Source organism: Scleropages formosus, chromosome 10 (assembly GCF_900964775.1).
Source record: "Scleropages formosus chromosome 10, fSclFor1.1, whole genome shotgun sequence".
Lineage (NCBI taxonomy): Eukaryota > Metazoa > Chordata > Actinopteri > Osteoglossiformes > Osteoglossidae > Scleropages > Scleropages formosus.
Window position 1 is genome coordinate 25512332 of NC_041815.1, and position 11156 is coordinate 25523487.

General features: G+C 43.6%; 1 protein-coding gene across 1 annotated transcript; it reads left to right on the forward strand.

Annotated features, from left to right (window-relative positions):
- The first annotated feature begins 499 nt into the window (after window positions 1-499).
- lhx1a (LIM homeobox 1a) lies at window positions 500-10449 on the forward strand. The gene is made up of 5 exons (XM_018748362.2): window positions 500-1604; window positions 4098-4321; window positions 4877-5154; window positions 7442-7607; window positions 9302-10449. Exons 1-5 carry the CDS (start codon window positions 1435-1437, stop codon window positions 9679-9681), a joined length of 1218 nt encoding a protein of 405 aa, XP_018603878.1. The 5' UTR covers window positions 500-1434; the 3' UTR covers window positions 9682-10449.
- Window positions 10450-11156: the final 707 nt, after the last annotated feature.

The window sequence follows — 11156 nt, forward strand, 5'->3', positions numbered from 1 at the left end:
TACATCATATCATTTTACATTTCATTAGTAAATATCCTCGTGTACCGTGTATTAAAACACAACATACGTATTATTATACATCATGCATATTATTCTGCACGACCACGGCAGGCCCACTCGGAAAAATTCAAATAGCACTGAAACATCTTTTTGCTCGACATGTAAACATAAACACAGTTATGAATTTATATACATGATATGCACACAGAAAGATAACTTTGTTGTTTGCATGTACCTTGTTAAAGGAGTCTCGAGGTCCACTCTGTTCCGTGGTCACATTGTACACAGGTTTGCGTGTTTTGAAGTCCACCCACCCCATTAACTAACATATGACACATTCTCTGATTTTTTGACTATTGGTTTGTTCTGTTCCCTATAAATAGCGCGGCGCGCGCCGGCGGAGCTCGCGGGAGACGGCGCGCGGTTACTCGGACGACGAACCGCCGATTGGCTCGCGCCGCCGCTGACGTCACGCGGCTGTGAATAAGGCCGGCTCGTGGGCTTTGAGGAACATGCAGAGTAAACCGGAGGCTGCGCGAGGAGCGTCGGTCCTGCACGCGCGCACACCCATACACCACACACGCGCGCGCACAGAGAGAGAGAGGGGAAGAGAGAGAGGAAGAGATGACACGCGCGCTCACACGGCACTAGCCGCGTGCACCGCCGCCTCACCAAGGAGACCCACGCAACCGGAGAGGGGCAAAACAAGCGCGCGCTTCCGCTGACACTGCTGGGGGTATCCCTTTCTTCCTCCCTTTATTAACGGGTATGCGGCGCTGGATGCGCGGCGGTGACAAAGTGCATCACTAGGTGCATCGCATCGGCTGCCTCGCGCTGCACAATGGTTGCAACGCTCAGAATTTCTTCTGTTTGATGCATCTCCAGTGTTTGCGCGCGCAGAAAACGGTCTCCTTCCGATGCTCCACGCTGACGGCCACGGAGAAGTGCCCACGGGGTTCCGCCACCTCACTTTCCCGCGCTGGTGATTTCGTGTCTCCCGTTTTTTCTGCTTCTTATTTGTGTTTTTTGTTGCTGGTTTGCATGGAAGACGGAAAAGAAGATTGACTCCGCGAGGCTTCCAAAGCAAGGCTGTGTGTGGCGCTACCTCAGACCCGGCCGACAACGCTCACCCTCGCACACCTCTGGCCACCCTCACTTTGGTTTCTTTTTTGGTTGTTGTTGTTTTTTTTTTCCTTTCTTCTTCTTCTTTTTGGTTTTTTTTTTTTTTTTTTTTCCGGACCTTACAGGATCTGTTGGGATCTGAGGACTCGCAGGAGGACGTGGACACCGGGACCTCCCAAGTGCGCGAAAGAGCCAAAGGTTCTCTTAAAAATTCAGAGCTCTTCTCCTCTAAAAAGGGGGGGAGGAAGGTGAAACGCTGAAAGAAAACACAGGCCCTCAGGCGAAAGAGTTGCTGGATCGAGCCCAAAGACGATGGTTCACTGTGCAGGGTGCGAGAGGCCCATACTGGACCGCTTTCTGCTCAACGTGCTGGACCGAGCCTGGCACGTCAAATGCGTGCAGTGCTGCGAGTGTAAGTGCAACCTGACGGAGAAGTGCTTCTCTCGAGAGGGCAAACTCTACTGCAAAAACGACTTCTTCAGGTAAGACCTCGCGGGAGGTACAAGCTACCATTTCCAAGTTTCTTTACAAGAGCGTCACCCCCCCCCAAAAAAAAAAAAAAAAAATCCTGACATCCTTTAATGAGACGCACCGATTGAAAGGAGAGGACGTGTTTCGCGAGCGGCTTTAATTGGGGCAAATGTTAATTCTTTGTTACGGATCGTGCGGTGTGTCGCTGTGAGAATCATCACTTAAGTGAGAATCATCACTAAGTCTCACATCGACTAAGTCTCACACTGAACTGGCAACATTTCCGCAGAACAGCGAGGTATGAAATTTTGCTTCCAGTTTTAATTGGAGTTGGAATCTGAGCTGAGTTTCAGTTCGCAGTTCCTTTTTTTCAGCGCGTCAATTGTCCTCGTTTAATATTTCAGGAAAGTAACGTTTAAAAGGCGGACTGAACAAATAGATGACGGGGTGTAATTTTTTTAAAATACGGGCCTACGTTTGTTTTCTTGTTGGCGTGTTGGCTTTCATTTAAAAAAATTAAAATTAGTTTTTTTTTATAAGCAAGATTATAAGCGTGCTTTTTTTATTAATCATCATGCGCTAAAGATGCACAAAATGAACAAGCTACGGACAGTTTTCGCATGAAGGCTTATTTCACAACATGCCCCAGCGCGAATTCATATAATAAATTATGTTTATACCTTTGCACAAAATTCACAATATAAAATTTTGTCGGAGCCAAACCGCTTTATAACAGTTCACTGTTTTTAAAGGCCTGTTCCAAAATTATTGAAAAAACTTTGGAAAAATATTCAGTGCATTTCCGTACTATTTTCCAAGTATTTATAAAGAAATACAAAGTATTTAAATATTTTTAATATATTTAAAACAGAAAACATTTGGATTTTTGGAGCTTACACAATAGAGAATATTTCAATATTTTGAAAATATTGGAAAATGTAAAAAAAAAAAAAAATCAATGTTTCTGATCTATTTTCCAAATTATATAACACGATTGATTCAAAACTGGGGAACTTGGTTGGATGAGGCACAAATTAAACACGTTCTTAATTTGCATTGTTATGCAAAGCGAGGAGCAGACCCGTTAGACGAGGAAATCACACTTTGTTTGTGAGGCACGGGGGGTCCAGGGGGGCCGCGGAGACCTGTCTCCCACACGGCTTCCAGAGGAAGGTGGGAGGTGGGGGAGACCCGGCGTTTGCCGCTGAAACCAGGACCCAGTGGCGCGCGCGCGCGCGGGCGCGGGCGCGCGGTTCGGGTGGACGTGCGATAAGTGGATTTGAATAATGAAGGAGTGAGGAGAGGAAACCCACACACAGACACACACAGACACACACACACAATGCAATCGCATACGAGCAGTACACGCGGATTATTTTACATCTGCAGTTATAATTATCACATTTACACTTTATTTTCCTCATTGTTATTTTGTATAACAGTAAATGTTATTGCTGTGCTGACAATATTTGCGCGAAGTGTGGTAGAAATTATTTTAAGACATTTTTTATACAACTCGAAATTAAACAGTATGATACTATGTGTTATTATTGTAAAATCAGTGCTTTGCGGTTGAATATGAAATATTTACGTTTACATTTATTCATTTAGCAGAGGCTTTTCTCCAAAGCGACGTACATCTCAGCATAATATTACACTTGTTGGTTCCTTCCTACTTTTGTTATGAAATATTGTAAGAACCTTCAAGCCTTCGTGAGCCTCAAACAAAGACAGGGGAAATGGATTTCAATCTAGGAGGAATTTCAGATTGGGAGACATGGAAAGGCCTTCAAATATATTATTATATATATATTATTATCATATATGTTATTAATAGTTATTTTATAATAACAGAATTTACAAATTCATATTGAAACAAGGAACTCTGCAGGCTGAGTATGACTACGGCCCACTATAAAGGTAGGTTTTTATTTAAAAGGCAGGTTGTTATTTAAAAAAGGAGGATGAAATACCTGTGGAGGTTAATCAGGCAAAAAGGCCTGGATATGGCTCATTACATCTGATACACTCTGACCTGCTTATAGCCCAGAGCAATTTTAAAATATTTATATATATAATATATATTTCAGTACATATTATATATACATTTGAGTATATATTCCAAGGGAAATTATCTCCCTGCCTTTTTCTAAACAAGACCAACACAATGGCAAACTGTGTTCCCATTCAGTATAAGGAACGTTACATATGTTGCAATGTCAGTTTACCTGCGTTTACATGTTTCCTAAGTGAAGATTCATTCCTTTCTTTATTTCCTTTCTTTCTTACTCTTCTTTCTAATCTGATTTCTTTATTTCCACGGTTTCTCATTTTATCTTTCCCGTCTCTTTCTCTCTTTGTATCTCTGTAATATTCCTATTGGTATAATCTGTATGACTTTCTGGTTTCCTTTCTTTCTTCTCGCTCATTTGATTTCCTTCCATCACCGTGTTTGTTGACAGTGTTCCTTTCTCCCCCCCCCCCCCACCCCTCCACCCCCCCAGGCGGTTCGGTACCAAATGCGCAGGCTGTGCTCAGGGCATCTCTCCGAACGACCTGGTGCGCAGAGCGAGGAGCAAAGTGTTCCACCTGAACTGCTTCACCTGCATGATGTGCAACAAGCAGCTGTCCACCGGGGAGGAGCTCTACATCATCGACGAGAACAAGTTCGTTTGCAAAGAGGACTACCTGAGCAACAGCAACGTGAAGGACACCAACCTGCTCTCAGGTGAGGCTGCAGAGCCCCCCCCCCCCAATTCCGCCACCTCCTCTCCTTCACCTGTACATGCTGACAGACTCAAGTCAGCAGTAGGGAAGAAAGCAGTGGCCATATGTCCAGTGGCGGTGAAAAGCAGCACACAATTAATATACATATTTATAATAAAGAGCAATCTGTTCGCGCGAGAAAAAGCTCTGCCTCGAGCCCTCGTGCCTTTATTTGGCATCCGCAAATATTTGAATGTTGTGACAAGGCTGCCAAATTGTTCTGGCTTTAACCCTCTCGGCGCTGCTCGAAAACGTGTCACTCTGTGGTATAAGGGTATGTACGGATATTATTTCGCCATATATAATATTATAAATTTTAATGTTTAAAATAAGCGTGTTGATGCAGATAATGTATTTACACGGTAGAAGAGCTATAGTAATGATAAAAAGAAATGTCTAAGTGCAGAGAATAACAGTTCGATTATTTAATGCACACACGGACGAGTATTAATTTGGCTTTTTAGTCTGCAGAGCGTGTGTGTTTATTTATGCCATTTGTTTGTTTATTCCCGCGCAGTGACCGCATGCAGCGACCCCAGTCTGTCCCCCGACTCGCAGGACCAGCTTCAGGACGACGTGAAGGACTCGGAGATCGCCGCCCTCTCCGACAAAGAGGCGGGCAACAACGAAAACGACGACCAGAACCTGGGGGGCAAACGGCGCGGCCCGCGCACCACCATCAAGGCTAAGCAGCTGGAGACGCTCAAGGCCGCGTTCGCCGCCACGCCGAAGCCCACGAGACACATCCGCGAGCAGCTCGCGCAGGAGACGGGTCTCAACATGCGGGTCATCCAGGTAAGGCTGCCTTACACGTTTGCGTCACGTAATAATAATAATAATAATAATAATAATAAATTTATAATTACCAGAGAACATCATGTCAAAAGACGGCAGGCCTGTAGTGTTTTCGTGCAAGTCCGTTTATTAATTTGGCTTTTGGAATGTTCAGTTCCATGTCACATTTCAAAGCAAATTATGATTTTATATATGATTAAGAGAAGATCGCATCGTTTCAGTTTTGTAAGAGCAGGTAACCGATGGAGTGATTGTTTACTGGGAGTGTGTGCGGGACGGTGTGTCGGGAGATAAACCGTCACCTTCTCAAGCCTTCTTGGAGGTTGCCCGCAAATTAAAACGTGAGATTTTTTTGGCTGCTTGGTCGTGGAAAGTGTCACGGGGGGGGCTGATGGTGGACACACACACGTACACGCGCACACACACACACACGCGAGCAGAGGTCTTTTTGGCACGGCCACGCGCTGTGTTGGGCGCGTTACAGGCGCGCGCGACACCGCGCAGCGATGAGAAACGTTACCGACCGGTCGGGTCACTCATTCACTCGTTCACCGCGGCAAAGGGCATTTCTTCTGTCTTCCGTTGTCTTCAGTATTTCTTCTAGTTTGTCCACAATTTCAGTGCGGTTATTTTGGACACCTGGCCGCAATCGATGCAGGACGTGCCAGGTGGCGTGGGAAGTGTGTGCGTGTTTGTGTGTTTGTGTGTGTGGACACTGGGAGTCCTGGCAACAGGGTGAAATCACGGCCTGAGAGCACATTTAAACCTGCTGGGTCCAAAAGTGATCACAAATTTATTCTTCTTCTTATTATTATTATTATTTTTATTTTTATTTTCTACTTTCACTCTTATACTTTTTAGAAGTATACTTTTTAAAATATTAATGTCTTACGAAAACACAGAATCTGAGTTTAAAAATGGAACGAGTTCTTAAAAATTAATGTTATTGTTTGCAGAAAATGAAAAGAATTTTTTTTTTTTGCTTTTGTTGCTTTTTCTCTGTAGAAGTGGCGGAGAAGAGATGGAAATTAATAAACTCATTAATGGCTTTAAAAAAACTCAATTATTTGTAAGGAACAGTACATATATAGTATAACATGACATATAACGTAGTGAAAGAAGGGAGGTGTTGCGGGGGCATCCCATTGTATTATGTGATGAATATAAAATGTGAGGAGATTAAGCGAAAGTAGGTTGTGATATTAATAATGGGGTGTCGAGGTGAGGTGTCTAAGAGGGTCAGTGTAAAGTGTGATTAGTGGACGGGATTCACGGGTGGGTATATAGATGAGGGGATAATAATGTGGGGGGGGGGCCGTTAATGTCTGAACGTGTGGCTAACAAGCCTCCTATTAAGTATTAATTGGAGATGTGAAGTGGGGGCTGCGGCTCCCCCCAGTCGGGGTAAATGGAGGGTTAAAAGATCATTAAAGTGAGGTTAGATCTCAGAGCCCGGTGACCGTAATTAGGACTCATCGTGTCACAGCCATAAGAATTCACTCAATCACAGCAAGTCATCCATTCATCACTTCAGCTCATTTTAGTGGAGAAATGAGAGCAGGATTGTGCTCTATTATTATTATTATTATTATTATTATTATTGCTCCTATTATTAATGCTAATGATACAACTGTTTTTTTTTTAGTAATACTAGTAGGCCTACTCTAATTAATGCTTTACAAATATGTGTATGTTTTTATTGCCTTGGGTCCTGTTATATGCCAGTTTTTTTTTTTTTTTTCAAAATTAAAATAATCCTTTGGCAAATATTTTCATGTCGTTTTTATTTATGTGAATATTTTTTCTTGTTTGAAATTTTGGATTAGAACCAGAAAAAGAACATGAGAAATATTTGCGAGGGCGCGTTCGGAACTACCTCCTGTTTGTGAGAATAAAGAGGTAAACAGATGGGAGAAAGTGGGGTCGCAGGGGTCACAAGTGTCTCGGTTCTCTTCGGCTCCGTTTGTGTGAAAATGGACGTGCGGAACCGGACCCTCTTGCGCATCGCCCGCGCGCTCCTCTGCAAAGTAAAAAACTGAGGTCGCTCTTTCTCCCCGCAACACGTTATTATCATGTATTCGATTAATCGTTTTAACGTGACGCTTTAAAAGTGCGGGAGACGTCGTGCATGTTGTTGGTTGTGTGTGGACCGTGTGTTTAGTCTGCAGAACCTCATCTGCGCTGTTGGGTTTGAGAGTGAAAAAAAAAATCCCGGCTGCCGGGGCTGCGCTCGCAGTGTGTGTTCACCGCGCGCGCACGTATTTGTGTGTGTGTGTGTGTCGCCCAGGTGTGGTTCCAGAACCGGCGGTCCAAAGAGCGGCGAATGAAGCAGCTGAGCGCGCTCGGGGCCCGCAGGCACGCGTTCTTCCGCAGCCCGAGGCGGATGAGGACGCTCGTGGACCGCCTCGAGCCGGGGGAGCTCCTCCCCAACGGACCCTTCTCCTACTACGGAGGTCAGTGCGTGCGCGTGTGTGGGCGTGTGGGCGCGCGCGCGCGGGACACTGTCGATGAGTGAAAACCCGGCATCAGATGATCAGAAGATCGAGCGTAAAATAAAAGACTCGTAGAACTGGGAAAAAGTTTTCAGCAATAAGTATTTAGTCATGTGTCACTTAAGCGCTCAAATTGCACGCGGTTGTGTTCCCTCTGGCGCGGGAAAATATTTACATATGTAATATACAATAAGGTTTAATTTACAAAAAAAAAAAAAATGAAGACGGAAATGATTATTCCGATCCGAATAAAACACACAGTCTCGGTTTAGTGGTGTTTACCGCTCAAATTCAGGGGTTTTAGCGCTGGAACCGAAAATAAATTCTCACCTCTGTCATTAAAAATGTAACTGAATGCAGTAATATTTTCCAATTAATCCTTGATATGCTGACGGTATTTAACGCTGTTTTGTATAAAAAAATGAAGGATGTGTAGTGTATAGTTACTGTAGTATTTCTGTAATTGCACATAATATCACTGTGATGTCAGAAATGATACAAGTAGCAATACCAGCAGTGAATAATAATAATACTCACAGTGGCAGCAAAAATCATATTCAATATTCAAGATGAGAAAATAACAGAGATTTTGCCTTTTTCCCCATTGCGGTAGTAATGCTGCGTGTTTAAGGTGAAGTGACTGGTGTCGGGGACCTGACTTGAGTGATTTTGTTTAGCCAGGTGCCCTGCAGTGGAGGACTATGGCAAACACTTCCACTGCAAATTCCTGAGGCTGCTGTTCATTTTGGGAAAAGCCTGTGACTTCCACTGTGAACGGCTCTGTTAATATGTAACCAGACAGTTTCGGCGGGGTAGATCGGTTGGACGGGCCTCCCAACGGCCCCCGGTGCACCAGTCTTTTGTTCTCCGGCTCTATGCGGCGGTAAAAATAGAGGCCTTCAGAAAAACAGAGGACAATTTTCCCACTACTGACATGTGCGCCGGTGGGCCGCCTAGATTTAGACCTCATTTGCAGTTGCTTTTAGCACAAAACCCAACTCCTGTAACATAATGAAACTATTGAGTCATGGGCTTCCATTTTATTCACTACATGTTAACTAAGAGTTACGAATCACGTCTTACGGAATGCACGGATAAGGCAAAATAGTGATCAAGTCAAGGTTTATAAATAACGTTATTAATTCGGAATGGCAATTTTTGTCGAATTGTACTTCGTTAAAATTCGTTAACGTTTTGCAAATCATTAATATGCTCTTGGATTTATTTTAAATTCAGAGCCTGTTTTCATAATAAATAAATACTGGGACTGACACACAAAAAGACATGAAACATTTACAAATTATATGTTTAATTAAATGTTCTATGTGCATTATTTTAAAAAACGCTTCATCTGGCGTTGCTTCATCATTTCCGCAGACCGTTTTAAAAAATACTGTCGTCTTGAAATAGACACCACATATCAGAAGGTAAAATCGCTGAAGAGATGTTCACCCTAATTAATTTCTGAGAGAAACTATTCTTCCCACCCAGTTTTAATTTTGATTTAAGTGTATCGTGTTCTGTGACTAATGCGCTACAGAAAAGTCTCTCCCCCCCCCCATCAAAGTACAGGGCAAAAATTCAATTAATTGTAGAAGGTTTCATTACAGATCCTTTGTTCTCATGCTCACCCTGATTTGCTTGTTTATCAGCAGATTATCAAAGCGAATACTACGGTCCTGGAGGCAACTACGACTTCTTCCCCCAGGGACCTCCGTCCTCGCAGGCGCAGACCCCCGTGGATCTCCCCTTCGTCCCATCCTCCGGTCCCACCGGTACCCCCCTGGGCGGCATGGACCACCCCCTCCCCGGACACCACCCGTCGAGCGAGGTGCAGCGTTTCTCTGACATCATGTCGCACCATCCCGGCGACTCGCCCAGCCCAGAACCCGGCATTCCGGGACCCATGCACAGCATCTCCTCCGAAGTGTTCGGGCCTAGCCCGCCTTTTACCTCACTGTCCCTCAACGGCAGCGGATACAACAACCACCTGTCACACCCGCCCTCAGAAATGAACGAAGCCACGGTGTGGTAGCGAGAGAGCAAGAGAGAAAGAGAAAGAAAGGACAAACGACGAGGGGGGGGCACGGAGGGTGGGTGGGGCTGCTGGGCGGGCGAGACGTGGAGGGGAAGGCGACGGGGGCTCGGACTTGGATGAATTTTTGTCATTTTATTTTTTGCAATTTTATTTGACCACGCGGTTTCGTAAGGGAAAGGACACGCGGAAACGTCAGAGGTTGTAAGCGTTTGCGTTGGTGTTTCGTTGATGTTCAGTCACTCCTTTCTCTACCAATACGAGAGCAGAAACGACGCGATGGACCCGGCTGGACTGCTCGCCCGGGTTCTCGCTCCTTCGGCTGTGAGCACAGTGACTCTGCTTTTAAGGTGCAACACAGCGACGCCCCACCTGAAACATTTCAATGCTCTGCTGGGGGGGGGGGGCGGTTGGGGGGGGATCATTCTGAATTCAACCTTTTTTTTCCGGAACACAAAAACATTGCTAGCTACTGTCAAAGACTAAACGGCTTCGTATAAAAACACCTAGGACAATAGGTTTTGTGGCCAGTGATGTTGACTCCAGAACAGCTGAAATGTGTCAGCCCTGTGTATTTATGGCACCAGACGTGTCCCTGGTATTTATCTGAAAGCTCCTCAGACCTCTTTGCCTTTCAAGGCTCTGCCATATTGACACTTAAACAGCTTTTTTTGATGCTAAATATGTTTCTGAAGGGCAGGGGGACATTTTCTTTTTCTATCTTGGACTTTCTGTTTTTTTTTTTTTTTTTTTTTTCTTTCAAGAATTCCACCAAATCCCAAGAAGTTTGCCTTCAAAAGGCAAACATTAAAAAAGTTATATGGATTGTAAACCCTTTATTTAATGGAAGAGAACTTGAAATGTCGTCAAATGAAGTCTACCTTCTAAAAATCTTTTAACAAGGGTCTGAAAGGGACTTAGAACAGTCAACTGTTTACGTAATATATTTAATTCAGGAGTTAAAAGTATTAACCATGTTTTAGAACCTCTCGATCCAGATGAAAAAAAAAATGTTCCAAGCAACCAACCAAACTTTTGTATTGATTTTATTTATATTGTATGGAAAAAAACAAGTTTGCTGGGGTTGTGGTTCACTGTGCTAGTTTGTACAAGATGTTGTTTACAAAAAATTTAAAGAAAAAAAACACAAGTATGTAGACAGTTGCCAAATAAAAATATAGCACAAATACTGTAAAAGTGCTTTGCACCATCAACTGCAGACCGTGTTGAAACAAGTGTAAGTGTTTAAAAAAAAGAAGTATTTACTTCTTAATTTTCTAGTCTGCTGAAAAAAAAAAAAAAAAAAACATTCATAAAATTGTTAATATAATAACATACTTAGACCAACAGGTTTTATTTTTGTGTCTTTAAAGGAAAATCCAAAATATTAAAAATTGATGGTCAAATATGCAGCCAAATCGCTGCTACTTTCTTTAAATATCAAACCCCTCATGGTATGTCTTTAATTGTTCTAA

Coding starts and splice junctions, on each gene's coding strand:
- lhx1a (XM_018748362.2), top strand. CDS start 1,435: ATGGTTCACTGTGCAGGGTGCGAGAGGCCCATACTGGACCGCTTTCTG. Junction 4,322..4,876: donor GGACACCAACCTGCTCTCAG/GTGAGGCTGCAG, acceptor ATTCCCGCGCAG/TGACCGCATGCAGCGACCCC. Junction 7,608..9,301: donor ACCCTTCTCCTACTACGGAG/GTCAGTGCGTGC, acceptor GTTTATCAGCAG/ATTATCAAAGCGAATACTAC.